The sequence below is a fragment of the Falco cherrug genome, chromosome 13 (genome assembly GCF_023634085.1).
Source record: "Falco cherrug isolate bFalChe1 chromosome 13, bFalChe1.pri, whole genome shotgun sequence".
In the NCBI taxonomy this organism is placed as follows: domain Eukaryota; kingdom Metazoa; phylum Chordata; class Aves; order Falconiformes; family Falconidae; genus Falco; species Falco cherrug.
In genome coordinates this window covers 24,024,084-24,047,996 of record NC_073709.1, presented here as the reverse complement: position 1 = coordinate 24,047,996, position 23,913 = coordinate 24,024,084, and the positions used below count along the sequence as shown (strand labels likewise).

The 23,913-nt window shown below is 43.3% G+C and overlaps 1 protein-coding gene across 1 annotated transcript; it reads right to left on the bottom strand.

Annotated features, from left to right (window-relative positions):
- Positions 1-1,623: 1,623 nt before the first annotated feature.
- DTL (denticleless E3 ubiquitin protein ligase homolog) lies at positions 1,624-23,782 on the bottom strand. Its single transcript, XM_055725847.1, has 15 exons — positions 23,692-23,782; positions 23,335-23,460; positions 22,363-22,461; positions 21,976-22,037; positions 21,770-21,890; positions 21,230-21,295; positions 19,941-20,056; positions 19,192-19,265; positions 18,161-18,264; positions 17,107-17,211; positions 14,929-15,041; positions 11,165-11,254; positions 9,246-9,384; positions 4,611-5,452; positions 1,624-3,127 (listed from the first exon to the last, which is right to left on the bottom strand). Exons 1-15 carry the CDS (start codon positions 23,735-23,737, stop codon positions 3,059-3,061), a joined length of 2,172 nt encoding a protein of 723 aa, XP_055581822.1. The 5' UTR covers positions 23,738-23,782; the 3' UTR covers positions 1,624-3,058.
- Positions 23,783-23,913: the final 131 nt, after the last annotated feature.

Here is a 23,913-nt window from a genome sequence, read left to right as displayed (position 1 = left end):
ATAGGATTTGAGAATAATATCTCAAAAGGCTTAATTTGATTACAAAACATGGAGCACAGTGTTTCTGTAAATCCTTTAGAAGGAAAGGTAATTCAAAGGTATAGTTTGCTGGCTCAAAACAAGAGCTCAGTTCTTTGAACACTTAGTTCAGCAAGTGTCTCAGGTAAAGAACAGCACTGGTCACCTTAAACCACTTGACCTGTGATTTGTGTCAGCAATTCTGTGCTTTTACAATCCTGATTCTATGATAATAAGGTCAAGGCAGGTGCACGTAGAATCTAAGTTTCAGTTAATTCTCCTAGGCTCTGATTCAGGTTGATGTCAGCTTAAGGTGAAATAAATTATGCCTGGTGATCTGTCCTGGTTTCAGCTGAGATAAGAGTTAATTTTCTTAGTGGCTAGTGCAGTGCTGTGTTTTGGATTTGGTGTGAGAATAAGGTTATATAGCACACTGATGTTTTCAGGTGTTGCTAGGTAATGTTTATACTAAATCAAGGACTTTTCAGTTTCTCAGGTCCTGCCAGGAAGAGGGCTGGCCCAAAGGAGCCAAAGGGATATTCCACACCATAGAACATCATGATGAGTATATAGACTGGGGGAAGGAGGAAGGATGCGACGTTCAGTGTGATGGCATTTTGTCTTCCCAAGTGACTGTTACATGTGATGGAGCCCTGCTTTCCTGGGGATGGCTGAACACCCGCTTGCTGATGGGAAGCGGTGAATGAATTCATGTTTTGCTTTGCTTGCGTGCGTGGCTTTTGCTGTACCTATTAAACTAGTTTTATCTCAACCCACAAGTTTTCTAACTTCTACCCTTCCAGTTCTCTCCTCCATCCCACTGTGGGTGGGCAGAGTGAGCGAGCAGCTGTGGTGCTCAGTTGCCAGCTGGGGTTAAACCACAACAGTCAATAAAACAAGTTGTTCCACTAAACAAGCACTGTTTGAAAGAAGAAAACCTCACATCCCTACGCAACATTATTCATCCAGGTGGTAACCCACTAGTGTAAATCATCTCTAGGTAGCCATTTACAAGATACAGGAGATAATGGTTTGGCTGCAAAACATTTCTGGAAGAGGAAAATATTGTGAAAGAAGTGGAGGAACATAAAATCCTATTGTTGAAATGATGAAGTGGCTGTAGGCAAGGTGGGTTGTACCCTACACGGTTGATCAGATAATTAAAATTAAGACAGAATCCAATCCCAAATCTACTTATTTTAGGTTATATTTCTACTACTTCCATTTACCTCAATATTGAGAAGCAGGTTAAAATTAAACTAAGATTTTTTTATATTCCTGTTTTGCCCAAGATACTACATCTGTTCAGATAATCACTTTCTAAAAATCTTTTTCATTTTTTTAAGCAAGAAATCTTAAAAAATGCCTGAAGCACCAAATTACCTTTCCCACTTCCCTAATGGCATCTTCTCAAAACTCATGGGATGATGGCCTGCAAAACTGCAGTAAATGATGACCAGTAAACGGCAGAAAGTTGTTCTGGCCCCTATACATAATTGAGTGCTCCTGCTAAAAGATGCAACTTGAAGATGACTTTTCTTTTTTTAAAAAAGCACACTGCACATTTACTTTTGCTCTGTAGCTGTAAGACACCTTTCACAAAAGCCAGTTTCTCTCATATCCTTTATTTCCTCGCAAAATACAATCTACAACATAAAATACAAACCAGCATGTTTTCCTCTAATCCCTTTCAGCTACCATACTATTCAATGCTACTGTAAAGTAGGTGTGAAAATTTCAGATGGAAAACATCAGTTAGTTGGATCACATCCTCTTCAAATACCTCCATTCTTTTGCAGTAGAAAAACTTCATAGTGATTCAGAGGTTTGGTTTTGTTGGTGGTTTGTTTTGTTGGGTTTTTTTTTAAAGTTCATAGGAACTATTATGCCAGCAAACAGAGTAAATGCTCCAACCTAAGATGAGGATCTTCTAGTAGCTCCCCCTGGAGAAAGTATGACTGAGGAGTTAATATCATTAGCAGGACAGTGATCTTATTTCAGTGACCTCATTCTATTAGCATCAGTGATGACTTACAATGCCAAAGCATTTAATATTAATATGTAAACTCTGTCAAGTGTTTCCTAATATGTCAAATGCCCTTTCCCCAATTTGAAAGCTATTATTTTATAGATACTGTATTATAAAAGTGTTATGATATTATAAGCAGTTATTAATGCCTTTGCTACAGGTGGACCTGTAAGAGGTGACCAAGCAACCAGCTGTTATGGGATGCCTATCTCTGATAGATCAAATTAATTTTTCTAACGCACCTTGCCTGTATTTTGTTTCAGAGAACTGACAAGCTATTGGCCTCAACAGCTGTAGTGATAATGGTTCAAGAGCCAGGTAAGTCTGTAAATACAGCCGTTTTCAGACTGAGAGAAGAAAGGGGATGGGAAGAGGAGTACAGGCATTACATACTTGATTATACTTTGTTTCCTCTTAGACAATAATCACCATCAGGTTGACACAGGGTGTTGAAAAGTCTTTTATATTTACTTAACACATTCATAACTTCCCTGCTGGAAGTGGGTAGTCATCGAGCTCCTAGAGGAATAACTGTAGAAATGCCATTCAGCACAAAGGGGCTCAGATCTACCTCCAGTAAGTTTCTTTACACACATTCCAACACTTGCTTTTCAGGAGGGTGTAATGATTTACACATTATTTTTAAGTAGAGGAAGTTTCAATGGCAGATTAGTAACATAAACTGACAAGCTGTATGTGCCTATCAACAACGCACAGCAAAGCTGTTGCTGTCTTTGGACCGTAACAGTTGCCATGCAAAAAATACTCCATTTTTCTTTACAAAATAATCCATCATCCAAAGTCAGTAAGAAAACACGTTAAGTAACATGTATTTTTCCTGCACTCGGCTGACTTCAACTGTTAAAAGCTTTAAAAACAGAAGACTAAAATGCCAAGTTTATGAATGTCTTATAACCAACTGTAATCCCGGTGCGTTGTTGTCGGCCTTGCTACATCTGGTTTTGATATCACAGTGTCAACATCCATCAGGTGCAACCGCTGCATGCTGCTTCAGTCATTCTGTGGCTTTCTGTGGAAGTAAGTGCAAATCTTCCTCATGGAAACTGAAGTGATTGCAGCCTAGGAAGAGAAAAAAAATATATCTAAACCCAACAAGAAATATTTCTAGGTTACCAGTTCATGTGCTGCAGGAGTCTTAAAGTCTCCCCTCCATCGTTGCTCCAGTTTGTTTAGCTTCCCAACTAAGATAGTAAATGAAAGGTTCTTTACTATAATCTGTTTGGCTCACAGATAAGAGGCTTACTACCTACAGGAAACACTGGCTAAAACCTAGGGTCGTCTTACTGCCATAAGCACCCTGGCTGCAGTTTCAGCTTCCCTACAGCAGATAAGAGCACTACAGATTTCCAAGATGTAGCAGATCAACAAAGGCTGCTGGTATTCTAGGCACCTCCTCAGGCTTTGAGTACAACACAGGAGCATCCTGAAATCCGAACTAGAGCACACTGGACAGGAAAGGTAATTGTTCTACAGTAATCTCTCTGCAGGGAGACCTTTCTGTCTTGTGTTTAAACACGTACAGCATAAAGCACACGTAGTTGTAGGTTTCCTGCAACCACAGTATGAAGAGTTCAGCTGCTGTGTGTAACTTAAGGAGGGGTGGCTTGCCCATTTCGTGTCTGATAGATAGTGCTGGAAGAGGTGAAATGAGATACCAAAATAAGTCTTAATGATGGCAACAACTTGTAGCATCAGATAGTCAAATGAGATAAAACTAAAATCCAATGACTGAAAACTTACCTAACATTTACTGAAATAAGGCTCAGTCAAAGACACTGTAGGACTTGGGAGTCCAGTTTCAGACACGAATGCAGTGTGGTTTGTTTTAAAAAAAGTAATTATGGTATCTCAGTTTGCATGTTAAACCCTCATGCCAACTTTTTAAACTGCTTTATAAGCTTAACTTTCAGATCCTAGGATGAGCTCTGTGCCAGGCTTCTTGTACATCAAAAGTAGGATTATTTAGGTCAGATCCTGCCCTCTGACTCTTTACAGTTCCTTTGTTTCCTGCTAGTTTTCAACTGAAGGAACCGAAGGCATTATTTACTCCCACAGTTTTAACATGGGTAACAAATTCTTTTGCTACCTGGGCTAGAATAGAATTTAGCTCTTTCTTCCAATGCTAAAGTGGCTTTCCAGTAACGTAAACAGGCAGATGTGACGGTGAATACACAAACAGTAGATCTGCCAGGAAAGGTGCTGTCACTATCACGCTTCCCAGAGTAGAGCTGCATTTCAGATGATGGCTACATCCTTTGAACATCCAGCTGGGGACTGCAAGGATCTCGGAGCTCCTGTGTGCCCCAAGTCCCTTTAAAATGAGGGACACCACCATCCTAAAAGTTCTGTTCTGGCACAGAGGGGATTAGCCGATAACAGCATTAATGTAGCTGGCTTATTAGGCCTGGAATCATCCCTTTTGTCCATAATCAAAGGGATCAGATAACTCTTTGAATGCCTGAGCAGGCATGAACAAACAAGGGGTGAGTGGCAGCTAGGGATAACTTCTTTCATGACCACTGTCACTGGCCGTCCTACTTACAGTTTTGGGTGAGGTGGCCACTGCTGCAGCCTCCTGTCGTTTGGCACTGGGGCTGCGGGCTGACGGGGGGCTGTTTGACGTGCTCTGGCTGCCAGGTCTGCCAGTCCGTAGCTTCTCTCCCAAAGCAGACAACCAATTTTTTCTTTCAGGTGAACTATTCTCTTTATCAACTACCTCAGCATCTTTCCCACATGGAGGTCTGAAAAGATTGGGGGGGGTCTGAACACCCGATGGCTTAATATGAAAGGAAGGCTCTTTAGGGCTGCGGCTAGAGCCTTCGTGGTCGTTACCCAAGTTAGCCAGGCTGAGAGAGACTTCATCACAAGCTTTTTGGTCTGCAGCCAAGTGACATAAGTTCAGCTTGGATTTCTTAGCTGCGTGGTCCAGTTCAGTCACACAGCTACAGGCCTGCAGACACTTCTGCCCCGCACTGTCCTCCTTGCTGCAGTCAAGCCTTCTCTTGGCACGCTTTTCAGCCTGTGAGTGTGGGGCTTTAGGAGGGCAGGTGGCTTCCAGAAGACCTTGGGTGACTTCTGCCAGGGCTTTTCTAGGAGAAGGAGCATTCTTCCCCACTTCTGGAGAAGAGTACGGAGTCCTTGTAACCCAATGTTTAATAGAGGAAGGGATCAGTTTGGGAGAAGCGCAGGGGCTGGCCCCACACTGCTTGGCTGGGGTGCAGGCTGCAGCCACCTGGGCTTTGAGAGTGACCGTCGGAGTGTTTGTAGACAGGGGAAGGTCTCCGGAATAAATGGGAGCACAGGCAGCCAGCCGTGGCGAGGAAATGCACAGGCTGCCCACTGTGAAGGCCTTGGCAGGAGTGCTCTGTGGGCTGGCTGGCGGTCCTGGTAGGGGAGAAACAAGTAGCTTGATGAGGAACACAGAACTCTGGATTAAAGGCAGCCCTTTTACAAACACCCCTTCCAATAAGGAGATGAATTCAGCACTGATCCTGATTCTCAGATTGCATAAATCCCTCTAATTTCGGTTAAACCGGTACATAGTTTATATAGGTAAAATCCTATATCATTGATAAGTGCATACACAGTACCTTTGTGTAACATCTGATATCTATCCGTTCTGTAACAAGCACCCTTACGTGAGCTACAGCCAAGGGGGACAGACAAAACAGATCTTGACTCCTCCAAGTTTGTCTAGCCTTGCTGGAAGCCTTGCAGTGGCTCGGTCTGAACAGCTCTGTACTGACATACTGCCCGAGAGAAAGGCTGGTCCTCACCTGCACTACCATCTTTAACAGCTGCATAACTTACTGTAAGCAGGTCCCACAGCTAATTGCAATACCATGGAAGCCTTACGCTATAATGCCCTACCATATGAGTCATGCTCCTAGTCAGGCATTAATAGTTGCATATTTTAAAGATTAAAAAAAAGACTGAGAACAGGAAAGGACATACTTTCATTCTCTTGTCTTTTTGCTGGAGTATTTTCTGCGATGCCATATTAGTATGAAGATGGTTGTTATTTACCACACCCAGGGAAGTGCGAGAAATTCTTCACCTCCTGAACAAGGACTTAAATTCTGAAGAAAATAGAATCTGTCACTGTGGTAATTAATTTCTTTAAAACAAATGATTCCCAAGCAGATATTTCACAGTGGCTTTTGAGCTCACTAGCTGATATGTAACCCCCCCTACTTTTAAAAAAGACGTTCGGCATACCCAGCTTCTTAAAACAGTACTCATAGGTAGGGGCATAAGGACCTCATTACTAACAGTGGGAATCATATATAGCAAAAATCTTGGTCTGCAGCAGTATTAGAGGGTTTCTTTTTATTTTTTCTTTTTTGATTTCTGGCACCCTCCAATGGCAAATACATTGGCAGGTTTGTTAGATGCCTGCTTCCTCATTCATCTGACTTGCAGTGATGCAATTAAATAGGATAGCACCTTGGTTACTCTATGCATTTCCACTGCTGAGCACAAGAGCTCTAAACATTTTCTATATAGCAGGGGTTTAATCTGAACTCCTAATTCTCAGCATTAGTACTGTATTATAAAGCACTTCATTAGGACAATAAGTCTAGTGTGAATAACTTACCGTTTTCTTTAGGATGCTGGCCTGTCACACAAATAACATGTTGAGTGAGCACCTACATGCCTGATCATATACCATACTAAGCCTCTTTCAGTTCTTCCTTTTACTGTATTGTCTAGTATCCAAAATACAAGTAGTGGTGCATCACTCAAAATTAAATAGGATCCTGTAATAACAGAACCCACTACAAATCACTCTAACACACAAAACAGAGTTAAACGCTCCTTTCCTGATAAAATATGCTACTTCATAACAACTTGCTTCAATCTGGACTAAGAGAAAGTAACTGCCAAGATTGGTTCTCCTTTACTTTAATGAGCATTACAAGACAATAGTATCTCAGCTGGGCAGTTAGTTGCACTTAAAAATCTAAGCTCCTAGAGGCAGAAGAGAAGTAGCAAGGTCAGTTCTTGATCCCTAATGACCATCTACAAATTCACACAGCAGAAATATTGCATGACTCGCTGGGTATGAGCCCTCTCAATCCCAAACCGGTCGGAAAGTTATGCTGTGGGGACACTGGATAAGAGAAAAAAAGCTATCCTGAAAGTTGGATGGGTGTTATGGCCAGAAGCAAACCCAAACTGGATAAACATCCCCAAACATGAGATAAAGAACAGGAAATCAGGCTTTCTGGTAAGACTGCATGCATTATTCAGGCTTCTACTAAGCCAGTTCCCAGCTGTTTCCATTTTTCCTGCCATTGCACATAGTAGAACACTGTAAATACCTGCAGTCAACCTGCATAACACCAGAGTAGGTTCTTTCAAATGTTTGCTGCCCTCTCTGCTACAAATCTTCTAGAGTGATATTATCGGTCTCCAGATTTAAGAGTCACAAATTGTCCATGCTCCAGAATTTTTGTTACACAAAAGCAGAGAAAGTCGTGCAATTTAAGGAAACCACAAAAATAATTTCCAAAGAAAAAGGAAACCGTGCTTGCTCTACTTGATGATATAGGTCAACAGTCAATACACAACCTCAATCCCACAATTTGTTCCAGAAGATAAATGGGTGGGGAACTACCTAGATCTCACCCCAGCAGGTCTGAAATAGTACTTAGCTTGCCAGCTCTGAATCAGTGCTGCCGATAACTCCTGTATTCTAACAGCACGTGCTTTGTGTTCAAGAGCTAAGGTCAGCAGGAAGCCTGCTGTTGTGTTTGCAGTGTCTGTGTACTTCCTCTTCCCTCCTGTGTTACTTTAACGCAAGAGCAAGGAGAAGTTAAATTAATTTTCAGGTATAATTGCCAAAGCTAACTTGTAAAGTGTAAAGCTACTTTAGGTTTCAGGCTTCTGCACTAGAACTATGCTTACTTCTCTTTTGCTGAAACTAGTACACAAAGAGATTTTTGAGCCCCCCCTGAAGCAAAGCATGTGCACACACAAACCATTTACCGGCTATGGAATGGACCTGGCACTCTCCCTGCTATTGTCTTGCAAACTTCCTGCAAGGCTGTTACTCACTGGCAAAAGGTTAGAGGTAATGTTATCCCATTAGTGGGATTTGGAGACCTTCAGCCTTTATTAGTGTTAGCCAAGGTGAAATTCATTTGGAGGGTGGCTAGAAAACATAGGTGGAACACAGGAAGTCACACCAGCAGCTGCTGGGAGGCTGTTGTATTCTTAGTTTCAGAGCTACTCTACAGAGAAGCTCATCTTACTTCACTTTTTGGGGGCGTTATTCTCCTTTCACCTACTCTACTGTAACAACACACGAGTTTCAGACAAGTCAAAGTAGTGCTGTGATTCAGGGCTCCTTTCTTCTGGTCTAGGGTGCCGTCCAGTGAGTAGCTTCTCTGCAGAGCCCAGATCCGCACGCTGCATAGCTTGTCTGACTGCCTAGGCTTTGTAGAAAGGTATTGCATTTGTTAACTAGCCTTAATACGTGAATAGATGAATGCTGCTGATAAATTCTGGAACATTATGATCACATGATGATTGTCTACATGCATTTCTGAAGTACTATCACTTAGTGGCTTTTGTCTGAAGAGATAGTACCATTGTATGAAGCTGAAGAAAGAGATGCAATATTGATAGCAATATTGCAATATTGATAGCAATATTGCAATATTGAAATCTGTGTGGAATTCAACTACTGGCCAGGAGGAAACAGTTCAGAGTTCCAAGGCTGTATATGTGCCATCAGACCTTTACTGGGTAAACTAGCAAACTGGAAAAAGCATGTGATCTTACTGCTCTCAGTTATTATTTGGTATTAAAAAAAAGCATGACTTGTTGCCACAGTGCATGCACACATGACATCTCCTTTGGTTGTTCAGTTATTGGACCCTGCTGATACCCGCTGAAGATCTGGCTGCCCAACAAGCTGTATTAATGAATATTTGCTTTGCAGTCGGGTCATACGGACTTCAGCATACTTGTAAGCTATTTCAGCCAGCTTGTCTCCTTGGTGGCATTAGTATTTACAAGTAGAAGTGTTTGTCTGGCTATATGAATAATTGCCTAATATTAACAAAATAGAAGACTAGCAAGACAAGCCAAAGGCTTTTGCTGGTGCAGAGAGAAGCCAAAATTCAGAAGCTATGTTGCAGAGCAAGATATCTCAGCTCAAAAGCCTTACCTGCTCCATGTTGTTCTTCTGGTTTCTTCTGAGTGACCCAGCCCACCAAGTTGATTTTGCTGAATGCTGACTTCTCCTCCTCAGGACGACGTCGTAAGCGCCAGATCCTCACAGTGTTGTCATCAGAGCACGTGGCAATCTACAGTACAAATTAGTTTGTTGGAGTAACCAGGGCACATCCTATGGACCACTGGACACGTGAACTAGAACAGCTACACCCAACACACCAAGCCAATACAAATGAGGGCAAAGCCTGGTTCAGGGAGTGCGAGATTTGCCCATAAAACAAACAAAACAACACAGCTCTGTTTCATTACTGTATCAGACAGCAGAATTTGCTTTAAACCAGGCAAAGCTGCCACCTTCGTGGCTTCCTGCTAGAGAAATCTCAGTCACTAGTAACCATTTGCCTTGTATAGCTCTGCAACAATCTGCTCGGGAAGGGCCAAGGCATATTCTGAGATTTCAACCACCCAGCAGACAAAAGCAGCCACGCTGCACCTGCATTTAGGTCTGCCTCTGCTACTCGGGACCTTTTCTGCTTGGGAACAAACATTTCCAGCACACTGAGAAGGTGACGTTGGAAGGTCATTATACTAGCCTTAAACACTATCTCTTCAGTCAGATGTCAGCAGTATCTGGCAGAGAAACCAACTCTGCTAGAAACATCGGTCTAGATTTCCACCGCAGCATCAGACGCTCCCAAAGCATCCATGGAATCTCAGCTGAAGAAGCAGCAGAACCCACGTAGCCCACATTTTATGGCTCTCTTTGGACAGATTAGCTGGTGACTCACATGGGAATTAGCAGTAAGAAAAAGGAAATGCTGTGGCCAAAGTTCATAGTAATCTGAAAGGGAATGTGCCTCTACTCTGACCTCTGTGACACCAATATTGTCCCTACAGAAGGAAATTTTGTCTCTCAAGTCACTCCAAGCAGCTTTCTGATGTATCTTAGCAGCACATTTTCCACTTTTCCTCATGCTTCAGCACCTGTACAATGGCTGACTATTCCTTACCTGTGTCAGTTATGATTTTAAAGTCTGTATTGGTCTGCATTTACAACGCATCCTGATCAAGACGCTGGGCTACCTCTAAGCAACAGATTTCATCTAAAGTGCTAATTCTTATATTTTTGTGCATCTTATACAACTAGAACAATTCCTCCTGTTTGCCTCCCACCCTACCACATTGCAACACTTTTCTGAAGACCCAGTGCTATAGTGCAAGCTAGGGAAAGTGGCTGACTTAATACTGTGGGGTGAAAGAAACTCTGGCTATTATTAGGACACTGTGTAGGATTTTTCAGGGTTATTTCTCATTTTGGGCTAGGGCAGTCATTCAAACCGATGTCCTACTGCAGTTCTCTTCCTTTTGGTGATACTTGGTACATAATTACTGACCCTTTTCACTGTAGTTTTTGGGTGTACACAGCATATATGTCATCAGACTTTGAAAGAAGGTCACAATGAAAAGAGTCCACATGTTTCTTAACAGGCATTCAAAACTTCTTGCAGCTCTACAAAACTAGCAGATGCATCAGTGGTCAGAAAGGTAAGGGAGCTGTATGTATGGAACCACAAAACAAGCTTTTGGCTTATGAAAGCCCTGATTAAATGGTTTTACAGTTCTGTCTTTTAAAGGTAGCGTCACAAGCTCTCATCAGGAGAGGTCTTTGTTCATTTGCAATTTCCTAGGTCTTATCAAATAGCCCAGATTATTTGAAAATAATGAAAAAATTCTAATACATGGCACTCATGTGACAAGCCTGGTTCACCACCCCTCTAAATGAACATTTTTAGAAATTGTTGACTAAAAATTTCCACCCAAATAAACAAATATTGCTGCAATTTTGAAAAGCAGATGTTGCCACATCACATCTATTGTTGCACTGGAAAGACAATTTTCCAGAAAACAAACCTTAGTGAAGTCTGAAGGACACCAAGCAATGGAGGTAACTTCTTGAGAGTGACCAGTGAGTATCCATGGAGGAAGGCTGGGCTCAGAAACCTTAAAAATTCCATAAAAAAAACAAGTATACAATCAGAAGCCCCACAGCCTAATATACATCGTTAAGAAAAGATCCCATAGCCCACCCACGAAGCATGCAAATCTTTGCATCTTTCCTATACGAGATGGATAAATCAAATGCTCTCAGACTGTCTTGAGGCAACAGCTGATGGAGCCCTAGGAGTCAGTTCATGTTTCATGTCTAGAAGTTAAGCAGCTGGTCAGCAATGAGAGGTACTGACTTGCCTGGATCCTGCTACACACAGGATTTCTGCCTCCAGCTGTCAGCCCAAAACACAACCCAAGCGTTTTATTATATTAAGTACCTCTACCTGTTCTAGGTAAGATGCTTAAAAGTTTGGGAAACTCATACTTTGAATCAGGACAGGAAAATATATTCTGCTGCCATTTTACAAATGTCCCAATCACAGGTCAATGGTTTATTAAAAAAATGAAACCGCTACCAACAAAATCCTATAGATGAACTCCAGTGGCTTCAGAACTGGCATTTGTGTGACTGCCAAGTGCCTGTACCTCCTCCAACCAACCAGCTGGACCAGAGACCCTCTTAAGAGCTTATAAAATAGCTCCCCTAAATCACTCATGCTCATGAAACTGATCTCCATTTCTCTTACACCCTTCATAAAAATCTTTCTCCTGTTCTACATTATTACTATTAATCATCGATTACAGCTCATGTAAGTGACACATACAGCTGAAGCTAGCATTAAGTGGCCTAAGGAAGAAAACACACACGCGCACACACACACACACACACACACAGATTATACCCAAGTTTTGCACGCTTTCATCAGGCAATCCTTTCTGGAGCCATGAGTCACCGTTATTGATGTGACATTGTAAGGGGGATTTATCAAGGGGATTTGCATAAATGACTAAGTGAATGAACAGATTCTTTACTGTGTGGGAAAAGGAGTAGACATTACATGTAGATTTCAAAGGAAGATGCAAGACTTTGCGGAAGGTTTCTGATTTACACACAATTTTTTCTCTTTGGATCACCTCCTACAACAGCCTGCAAACCCACAATTGAATATACAGCTTCAGATCTTAAAGCTGTTCTGATAAAAACAGGTGCATCTTAACAGAACACTTTTTTTTTTTTTAACCTGTCATAGCAGAGGCAATCACTTGACTTAATATCCACTAAAAGTCTTGGTCAGGGTATTCCCTTGTCTGCCAAAATAGGCAATACCATGGGAACTAAATCCTTATTTAGGGAATAAACAACAGGAGATCTTGGTGTAGAGAACACCTTCATTTACATTTAATAGCAGTCTTGCTATACACTCATAACAGACACAATAGCGGTCCAGTAGCCACAGATTGCTGAAAGGAGAGCAGAGGAAGAGAACTATTCTTGCCGGGACATATTGGTTTTACACTGTACTAGTGTAAATTACACCAACTACACCCAGCTTGTATTATTGTGTACTAAAGGACGATGCATAATTATAGCTGTGTCCTCTGTGTTTGGCAGAAGCCAGCCAGCCAGCCTGCACATGTGACATCAGGATTAGCCACAGCACATGCTGCTTTTTGCCTGATTTGACAGGATGTTGGTGGGGAAGTTAGAGCAATTGTGGGCAGGTTAAAAAGAGAAACCTAGGAAATGAGACTTTATTAGTTACTCTACTCACTGAAACAGCTGTTGTATCCATCGTCAGGATTCAGCATAAAACACTGTATATAGTTTTGTGCACCATATGATACAGAAGCACTTCAATTCCAATGCTGGGACAGACTAAAGGGTAACTTGTTATGGTCACCTCGGAGTGGTCCGTCCCAAAGGATTCAAAGGACAATGGAAGTTCACGTCTATAAAGGATGTTTTTTTATTACCAGGATAGTATCATCTCAGCCAGAGACCATCTTTGTTGAGAGAAACATCTCTGCTCTCTGACTTTTATCATCTTAGGGTTGTTCAAGAGTCAGTTCATCAATCAACAGACTAGTAATTAAAAAAACCCAAAACAACAAAACAATAAAGCCAGTGTTCATTGCCTGGAGGTGATTTATATATGGAAACAGACTGAAACAGCATCCTCATCAGCAATAACTTCTAGCCACGGTGCTCCTTGGGAACTGCTGACCCAAACACAACTTAGCACTGCTGCAAAAGTTTCTCAAAGAAATCATCTGGATAGACAAGGTCTTGCTCTGCCTTTCATTCCTTGACAAGGTCTTCCTCTGCTTTTCATTTGTCTTTAGATATAGAAAGCTAGCGTTCTTCATGCAGTTCTTTCCAACATTACCTGTTAATTGCTCATGCAATATTTAACCATATTTTTTTCACAACACAGTAAATCCTTATCCCAGGAAAAGATATGTATGTTTCACAGTCAGTTAAATCTGCCAAGACTTGAAACAAATTAAGAAGCCTCTGGATATGACAGATCTCAAGAGACAGTTTTGCTGTAAGTCCCACTTTCTAACATGACTATGGAATTAAAATAAAAGTAATCATCTGATGATTTACTTAATAAATATGCAATATGATCTGTCGCTCATATGTGATAGCAACAGAAGCCTTCCGTACACGAATGCATTTTAAACGTGCTTAAATGCTTTAGCTTTGAGATGTAATGATATCCTTAAATGCTCTCAACCCAGTCCCAGTGTGTGTTCCAAGTATCAAAACACACGAATGCAGGATGCAGAACTCAAGTTTGCACAGGTATTTTTGCTGAACTCGCACAGAACGTGAGGAAGGTTAAAATAACACCACTTGGCATGGGAGTAGCCATGGTACCGCACTCCTGCTACTACTGAGTAAGCAACATAGCTGCTTACAAGTGTTCTCCAAATCAAAGAGACTACATGCTCAAACTACGACCTCAGCAGACTGACCCTCTGCTCTGAAGGGTTTGTACGTTACTTTCAAACTCAGCGCGAAAGGGGTAAACAAGTCAGCATTCCTTAAAAATTACCCCAAACCTGAAACAGGCAGTCACCTGTGGTTTCTGTCTATTCTACTTCAGTAAGAAGCCCGCTCTGGTCGGCTGTCGAGTATGGAGAACAGAACTTGAAGCATGCCTTATTCTGAGGTCCCTGCTATCAACTTGGTGACATTTGCATTTCCTACACGTCACCCTCTCTCACCCTCTCAGCTGTCAGATGGTACTTCGGAATTTTGCTGAAGGCTCTGGCTGAGCCCTTGCTGTAACACAAACGCTTTAACTACTGTAAATTAAGCATGGGAAACAGCTATGTCTGAAGGAAGAGCTGGAAAAAAGGGAGGTGGGGGAAAGACTGCCCTTTAAAACAATTAAATTGTTAGGTTTCTGCTAATGTGCTCCATTGCTAAATATGAACCAAGAACTGTCTGTCTACTTGTCACAGCTGGCTGAATCAACAGGCTTGAAGGAGGATTTTAATGCCCATTAAAACCAGATTAAGATCAGCAACTTGCAATAAGCAGCGGTGATGAGAGGTATTGATGGCGGGAGGTTAGCTCTGTTTTACATTAAAGTTACATCTAGCCTTGACAGCAACAAACACAGTCTGGGCACAACATGCCAGGAGCTAACCCCACGCTGCTTATGAGTGGGAGTGGAAGGCAGGGAGTGTCCTACGTGAACATGAAAAGCAAATGAAATGAGAGAGCGGAGCAGCTCCAGGTTGCACACTTGGGTCTCCACCAGTTGCCTCACCTTCCAGATGTACGCGTTGCCGTCACTCGAGCCACTGACCAGGAACTGGTTGTCTGGGCTGGTGCTGGATTTGATGTAAAAGGTTGAATTCTGGTGCCCGCTGAAAACAGCCACTGTGAAGAGAAAAGAAAAAAAAAGGAAAATAAAAGACCCACTCAACGTGCTGTAGAGTCAGTTGCGTAAGGAGGGCTGATCTTACAGGCTTTTCCTGCCTGGCCACATATCCTCTGGAGAAAGTGGTTGCACTGCTCCCTCGCTCTGGGGCTCCAGCAGCAGGAACTTTTTGTTATTCCACTGGAGCCCTTCAGGCTTCCCAAACAAAGCAGCAGCTCTCTCCACAGCATTAGGAAGCGGTGGCAGCTTTATTAAAGCTTTGGCTTGACCCATATCTCAAGCAGGCAGAGACATCGCCTGGGCTGCCCCACTGCTCTGGTTAAGGCTCCTTGTCTCTTCCTCCCTCAGCCGCCATCACCAGCCCCACTACATCAACAAAGGCAGTCTTGCAGAAAATATAGAGAGGGCTTTCTTCCACCCAGGTGGCAACAAGGGCACTTGCTGCTTCTTCCTCCTGCTGCCAACATCTTTATTTTGCCAACAAAACTTGCATCATGTCAACCATGCTCACCGGCTGCTTGTATTTAAAGCCTCAGCAGCATTTGCTAAAGTCTTGAAATCCTCGCCTCAAATGGCTGCCATTACCCCTGTTGTGAGGACCTGAAGAGCTGGCAGCTGACACAGGGGCTGAGCGTGGATCTCGAGCACTCAGACACACCACATCCCATCCCCTCATCGGGGCAGAAAGGACCAATTTGCCGATGCAGAACCAGGTAGGACTGGCAGCCCCTCTACCAGCCCTGCTTTAATTGCGGTTTTGGCAAAGGAAGCAACCCACAGACCACGTGGCTGCCTTCGGTGGTTTTTGAAAAGTTGTAAGACCCCAAAACATCCCTCGATTTTCACCCACAGCTCTCTCAGCACAGCAGTTACCAGACAGCAAGTCTCTTCCTAAGCCAGACCTACCAGCAGGTCGTGTTACAGCGAGGATTTCCGTACATCCCCCTGCAAACTAAAGCTGCCTCAATACTAGCTAAGAGCAGCCACGATCAGGAGAAAAGCCGGTGAGCGAGGAGAGAGGCACCAACCCGCGGGCAGGCGCTGCCCTCTGCGGGAACAGCGGCACACCGAGAAGCCACACGGGTTTCATCCAGCTGGATGAATTCAGATGCTTGCTGGGTTTTATCAGCTACACACGTTAGGCAAGAGCTCCATGAGGAGGCCGAGGGTGGGATGCCCTGTGCTTTGGAGAGAGCCCACTCCTGCGGGGGGGACAGGCTGGTGAGTGTATTTCCACAGCTTAGCAGTGGCACCCGGGGTTTACCTCAACAACTGATCTATTAATATTTACTACTTGGACCATTTCTCGACTCTGGAAGCGTTCCCACCCACCAGACTGCCTTCTTGAAAAGGCAGACAGAAGGACACATTGTTCATTTAATTTCAGTTAAGTGAGAGACTGAGAAAGGGCAGTGGAACTAAATCATGTGTCTGCCTGGCTGGAATGCATCCAGCAAGTTTTGCCGCTTCCTAAGAAGCAGCCACTGGCTGATGGCAAAGCAGCTTGGTGCACCAGGTCACAGGTGCAGAGCCAAAGGAATCTAAAAAGCTGAAGCATCTCCAAAATATGCTGGGGATACTTTCTGCCAGAAACTGCAGCAGGAGCCAAATTTAAAAGACACCTTAACATACCTTAATACAACACATGAAGTGATCACTTTACATGGATTCATATCTAAGAGTTTGAATAAAATCAGTGACTGCCAGTAAGCAGAAGATTCAAACTTGCTTCAGGTGGGTAGCAGTGGGACACTAGCCATTCCTCACCAGATAACTAGAGTCAACGTGCAAACCAGCATTAGTATCTGTCTAGAAAAAACAGTATCTGCACTTTCATAAGTTTTTATGCTATTAATTTTAAGTGGATGGCTTAACACAAAATATGAACACCCCTTGTTACAGGTGCCTTCTCTCCCGAGTAAGCTTTAGACAAAAGCGCATGGAATAGGTTTCCTAAGTGTTCAAGAGGTCTCTGTCTCTCTAGGTCATAGGGAGAAACTTGCCTTTCTATGCTCTGTAACATCTATATTTTTTGCGGTTATTTCCACTGATTATCATGCTTACCCGGAGTGGTCCTTAAACTTGCCATGTTGAACATGTAGATACTGTCATCAGTGCAGTTAGCAAACAGATTAGCACCAGTGGAATCCAAAACCAGGCTAGAATATCCTATAGAAAAAGAGAAAAGTTCTTAAAAAAATGTTTTGGAAAATAGGCATTCTCAAAGAAATGCCTAGAGAGGCAAATTTGGAAAGGATCTCTATCATGTATGAGATTGTCATTGGAAAGGTTTGTTTGACAGAGCACTTGCTGGAGAGGAAAGTTTCTAGACTAACATCTACATTTTGTCATGAGGGTTCAGGGTGATATTTAGAGAGGAATCTCACTTTCAGAGCAGGCAGGCGATATATTATTTGATAATTTCAAATGGATAACAGAACAACCAATTGTAGAAGCAGAGAATAAAAATAAAAACCCTCATGCTTTGGTAGAATAAGCCATTCTCTGATTTGCTAGTGATTTAGGTTCAAGAAAAATCTTCCCCTGCAAGCAAATTATTGCACAACCAGCTCCTCGTGTTCTTGGAACTGACACCGATCATTAATACATCAAGATAATTCATTAGACAAGTCATCAGGAATTACTGTGTTACATCAAAACATTGTAAGGCATTAAGATACAAAGAAGCCCAGAGCAACATGAATAAGAGCACTATTGTTTTTGGTAACAAACAGCTTCAAGTATTGCTCGACTCTGCAAGGTTATAATGTAAAAATCCCACCCGGTCTGTTGTCTTTGCAAGATATAATGCAAAGAAAGAGTTCCATCTGATTTCTACTCATGCATCAAAACAACTAGCTAAATTCTACCTCAATAGCTCTACTATTCCCTCATCTCCATTTCTGAAAATGCACTGCTGAAGCTAATCCAAGCTTTTATCATCAATGCAGTGACACCAAGTGGGGCACTTCCACTCTTCAACTTGGTATTAGCAATCAAAATACCCTGCTGAGCTTGTCATTTTGATCAATAATTGGCTAAAAGGGTAAGAGACGGCACTGTCAGTACTTCTTAAACTCACTTTGCACTTTAACGAATACGTCCTCCAATAACTTACCAAGTTTGCGAGTGCTAGTCCCAGGGTAGCAAAAAGACTTGAAAGGCACCGGGTCCTGACGGTAAGCGGCATAGTTCTTGCGCAAGTCCCATACTTTGATCACACTGAAATAGAAAAAGACAAGCATCTTCAACTGCAAAATTTCTTTTGCAATGCTGACAGGGCCTTCTAAGAGCATGGGAAGACAGGTTGCTTGTTACTGAGGAGCATCCAGTGCCAAGAACCAAAACTAAGCAGGCGTAGAGCAGAGACGTGCTGAAAGCAAAACAATTGCTCCGAGTATGGATGAGGAAGCAGCACTACCTTCTGTAACTAACACAAGATCAACAAGAGCCTGCAAGCCAACTTGCTTCAACTAGGAAAAGGAAATATAAGGATGCCTTTATACTCCTGACTTTTAGTTTTATAAATGAAGTCCAAGGTTTTTCTTGCTCCCCAGGAGCAAGTGTCTCTCACAAGCCATAGGCAATAGTCAATCGTATCTGCCTCAGAAAGGCTCTGACCGCATGGAGCCTGCTAAGGTATCAAGTCCTGAGAGGCTAATCTCCATGCTAATCAATGAGACAGTCTGCCCAAGCTCCAAGATGCTGCAATGGATCTGGCACCTAAAAGAATGCATCTTTTGTCACTTAAGGCAACATTTTCTCAAGCATGCCTACACATATCCAGACACCAACCACCCACTTGCATCCCAAAGCGGCTAACTGTCTAACAATAGTTTGTTTATGTGTGGTCCCGTAGGTCCATGAGAATAGAGAGAGATTATAAATTCTGCCCTGTAGCTAAGACAATAAAATGAGCATTTACCACATACACACAATTTGTCTCAGCGCTGCAATCTCCAGTAAGGAAAAGAAGTGGCATTCAGCTTTGCCAATGCAAGCTGGCAGCATAGATCTGCTGATTCTACCTAATAGTAACTCTAGCCTTGTAGGCCACAAAGCGATCTTAGAAAAAAATCTCCCAAGCTTTTTGTGCCACTAAGAAGAACACACAGAACAGACAGAAAAGCAGGCATCCTCCCTCCTTACCCATCAACAGCTCCTGCAGAGATAAGAGTATGCTCATCCTGAAGCAGCACCACAGTTACACTCTGCTGGAAGTCCTTAAAAAGAAAAGAAAAAAAAGAACTTTATTTTCTTTCCAGGTCAGCAAGATCTTGCTGCTTTGTTCAAGGCCAAGTGAATACTAAGAAGACCTTCTCCTAGCCAGACCGGAGCATCTGGAAATACCAGATACAATGGACACAACAATCCTTCAATACTCCAACTTGCCACTGAGTGTTAAGTGTTTGGGCAGCAGTTTTAGATTACGCATTTCAGGTCAGAGATAAGAGAGCTGCCTTCATCACAAGGTTTAATAGATTAAATAAGACCAGGTCTTACTCCAGTAAGGCAGTAACTCACATGGTCAAATGGGAAGGGGGGGGGGGGGAGGCAGGGAATGGACAGAGAAATAAAATTACAACCGTCTCTATCACTCCCCTCAAACAAGGAATGCTGCCCACTCCTTTCCTCTTTGGCAAAAAAAGTATTTTCACATGGCATTTGCAAAAAGAAGGCTTTGATGGTACATGGGTTGTTGCTGACAATTAAACAACGTGTAAAGTCAGCCACAGCAAGTGACCATGACACAAAAACCTACCGCTGCAAAGATAAATGGAAGCATTTACTACATTCAAACCAAGTATTTTTCATAATAATTACTTAGGAAGACTTCTGTGAAAAACGTTGTCCTTCAGAAGAGAGGCCTACATTTCCTTTGTTCCCCAGACACGTACCACCAAGGGAGCAAGCCCTCGCAGGTTCTGCCTCTTTTTCTTTGGTTTGGAAGGAGTCTGCTTGTCAACCACATTGTGTGCTCCACTGATTTGATTCACCTGCCTATAAAATCCATCTGAAAGAAATCAAAGACATCTCAATTAGTAGTTTCTATGCAATTTTGCTACCACTTTACTAAAACAGGCGTCAGCTTGGAATAAGTCCTAAAAACTGGTTCAGACTAACCTTTAAAATCACAGAAGTATTCTGAAGACAAAAATTGTTAGTTATATATGAAACTGATAAGCACACAGTAGCAAACAGGAGCATACATTGAAAAAAATTAGAGGTCAGCTTAACTGTGGACATTGAAACTAAAACTGGTCTAGGCAGGCTGCCTTTGGAAACCTTCACCCCTTGGTCTAGTCTTCAGCATGCATCATGGTCTGGATCATTCAACCCACCTCATCCCAAGCAGAACTGCACTCACAGGAAGGTTTCCAGTGATTTTCCACTCTGTTTTAGAATTTTCTATTTAGCCTTTTGTCTGCTACTTCTTGCTTTATGAAACTTAGTGCTTTACCAGAGTTAATTGACTATTCTACTTTTTTCCTATACCTTCCACTTCAATCACATGGAGCCTCCCTTTTTCCCCCAGTTTGCCAGTTTGAAGAGCCAGTGAACCTGGGACAGATGGAAGAATGAGACATGTTCTGGCTGTGCAGGCCAGGAAACTGCTGGGACAGAGCAGGGAACTGGGAAGAAGTATAAGGGCATGACCTGACCAGGGAAGGAAAAACTCCAGGAAACAGAGGAGCAGAATGAGCTCACCCTGCATTTAGTAGGTGCTCCCGCAGTATATTCACTCACTCCCAGTACTCACAAGCCCCTTTGTTCCTGCACTTTCTGCCTTCCTACTCTGGTAGGAGCCTTCCCAGCTTTTCTTCATCCCTCTGGATGGCTCTGACCTAAGCACTCTCACCCAGCCCATCTACCTCCATGCTCTCCCACCCACACAGGGATGTATTCTGTACCTCCCTATCTCCTTACCAATACACAGGGTATTAGCAGGCCAGCATATATATCATGCTGCAAATCTGAGACTGTTACCAAGTGGGAAAATGTATTATACATAGAAGAAACACCTATTCCATCCTCTTACTGTACTAAAGGCATACCCTAATCTGACAATCCTCTTCTTATCGAAGTGTTGCCTATATTGTAATCGAAAGCATTAGTCCAACAAGTACATCTGAGTATTTACATGAGATACAGAGCTTTTTCAATACATATCTGAAAGTTTAGTTACCTTTCTTGTTGCATCTGGTATCCCAAACCATGATGTTTCCATCTCTGCCTCCAGTACAGAAGACAGCTGAGAAAGAGAAAGCGTGTATTAACTTCTGAAAGTGTTAATTAACTGGATGCAGTACAACGCCACCTATGTGCCTCTGGCTCTTCTACCCCAACACTTGGGATGCCAGTCCTAGAAATACAAAAATCAGGCCATTGTTCTGCCATGGTTTTTTACTACTTTCCTTACTCTTCCTGTCCTTTTTTTTTACTACTACTCTAGAGAAACCTGCTTATGAAAAGAGTATTTTCACACTTACATATGAAAGTAGGGATCATATCTTAACCTTGCCCAAGATCAGAAATGTGCAGATGTTAGCATCAGGTCACCGTGAAGTTCAAACAAGTTAGTTTTGCTTTACTGGCTGGGTTGCTGCTCAGTCAGTCTGTGCTACTTGTAACTGTCAGCTTCCAAAGCCCTTTCTTAGCCCCAAAAGTACCGATGTGCCAAGGGGAAAGAAGGAAAAAACAGACAGCAGGGAAGATCAACATTTACCTTTCTCAAATCTAGAAAAAGCAACTGACTTGAGGCTACACTGGTGACCTTTGCATATGCCAAGAAGCTCGCCGGCTCTCACATCCCACACCTTGGCTGTCTGATCTCCTGAGGCAGTGACCTTCACAGGAAAAAATAAAAAGCTTTAAACTGCACACAGTTGCCAAAGCATTAAAAATAAAGTGAGATGGTAAAAGATTGCTTACAATCCTGTGTTCCCCTGGTACCCAGGCAAGGTCAAATACAGCATTTGAGTGAGCTTGCCATTCTAGCAAGAAAACAAAAGCTCAGATTAGTTCAGTGCATTGCAGCATGGTATTTTGCAGAAGACTAAAGAACATTAGACAATGAAATCAGAAAACTTGTCAACAGCTTGCCTTAGGCATGAAAACCAGCACAGAAAACCTCACCCATTACTGCTGTTCAAAGAGCACACTCACACTGCTGCTTTGTAAAGGAGACTCAGCAAAATATGTGAAAGGATTTAAGTACTTCCCACGTTTATGTTTAAACCTTGTAAAAAGCTTTCTTTGACTCCAGTAAATCACATACTTGTCACACCGAATAAGGATCACATTCTATAAAACATTTACCCTTAAAGATGAGTTTGCTGGTAGTATGAGCTTCTGTATCATACAGTCTAACAAATCCTTCTTCATTTGCAACTGCCAGTACGTGCTCCAGATTCGGGGCTGAAAAGAAATTAAAACATATTTGTGTATTATTTAGCTGATTCATAATCATACTCCTGCTCTTTGCGAAGGGCCACAGGCACTTTAGATAGGGTACACAGCAAACGGATAGCTGTGAAATAAACCGTATTTATAGAGCAATTTAAATATTCAACATACTGGCAAACATTTTTCCGAGACGTTCCATTTGGAAACTAAGACACATGAGCAATCGCATGGCTTCAGAAGCAACTTTTGAGATAAATGTCTCTTTCACCAGCTGTAATAGTTCTCAAGTTATAGTCCTGTGTATTGAAACTACCTATCGTCTACAACTTCCAGCACTTCCTATGGATCTGAACTGGAAAAGCAGGAAGCTGCTTTGGAGAAACGTGTAAGCTCACACCAGAAATAGAGTGCTACATATGGAAGAGTTTTGCCCTGAAGGTCCAGGAGCTGCCATGCCTACTTCACCCTTTATGTATTTATCAGGGGGAAATGCGGTGTAACGGCCTGGTGACAGCCATCCACGTCTTTTGATTTCTACATACCATTCTCCATCCTGTTAGATCTTATATTTTTCGCACAAAGCCCATTTTTTCAACTGTGTAGCCTACCCCTGTCACGAAGAGGACATAGCTTCACACAGACAAAGCTGAAACAACAAACGCTTTGTAGTTACTTCTTTAAGGGAATACTTCCCAGCAGTATACCTAGGAGCACCATGACACAATTTATATCACGTCTAGGTGCAAGCACACTATTACCGGCTTCCTTTAAGGCAAGACACTCTGAAACCAAATCCTGACACATATTTAAACAAAGAAAAAAAACAACCAAACAAAAAGCTGACAGCTCCGGCCCCTGAAAGGGCCCTTGGGAAGGTGACCTTACCTGCCGAGAAGGTGCAGCCGAAAGGGGGGACCGGCATCCCCGTTTCCCCGTAGGACAGGTGGTCATCTTCTCGGCTGCACTGGTAGCTATCCAAGAGATGCTGCAGGGAAAGCGGCGGGGACCGAACTGCAACGAGACAGGCGGACCGTGAGCGCACCGGACAGCCCAGGTTCAGATGCGGGGAGCCCCGCGGGCCCCGCAGCGGGTGCGGAGATACCCGAGCCACCCGCTCCGCCGCCGGGGAGGTCTAACCCGGGAGCTCCGAGACCCACGGTTCGGCAGCGGGCAGCCCGGGCTGGCGCCGCCCGGGGAGGGGCGGGAGGAGGCGGCGGCGGGCCGGGGGGTCGCGGTACTCACGGGGCGGCGGGGCCGAGGCGCGGCGGAGCAGCGCGCAGCACAGCATGGCTGGGAACCACCGGCGAGCGCGGACCCGGCTCGTGGTGCCAACTCCCGCCACCGACCGACCCGCCAAAAGCGCCTCGGCCTCCCATTGGGCAGCATGCGCCCGCCGCGCCGCATCCTCTTCCTCTGATTGGGTGGCGCGGAGGGGCAGGGCCTCCAGGGCAGGCCTTGTCGGGC

What these genes read in the sequence shown, in the direction of transcription:
- DTL (XM_055725847.1), bottom strand. Translation starts at nt 23,737, where the DNA reads ATGCTGTGCTGCGCGCTGCTCCGCCGCGCCTCGGCCCCGCCGCCCC. An exon ending in CAGCAAACTCATCTTTAAGG is followed by an intron (nt 22,038 to 22,362) that starts GTAAATGTTTTA and finishes TTTTCTTGCTAG; the next exon opens with AATGGCAAGCTCACTCAAAT. An exon ending in AAGTTTAAGGACCACTCCGG is followed by an intron (nt 15,042 to 17,106) that starts GTAAGCATGATA and finishes TTCTCTTCACAG; the next exon opens with TGGCTGTTTTCAGCGGGCAC.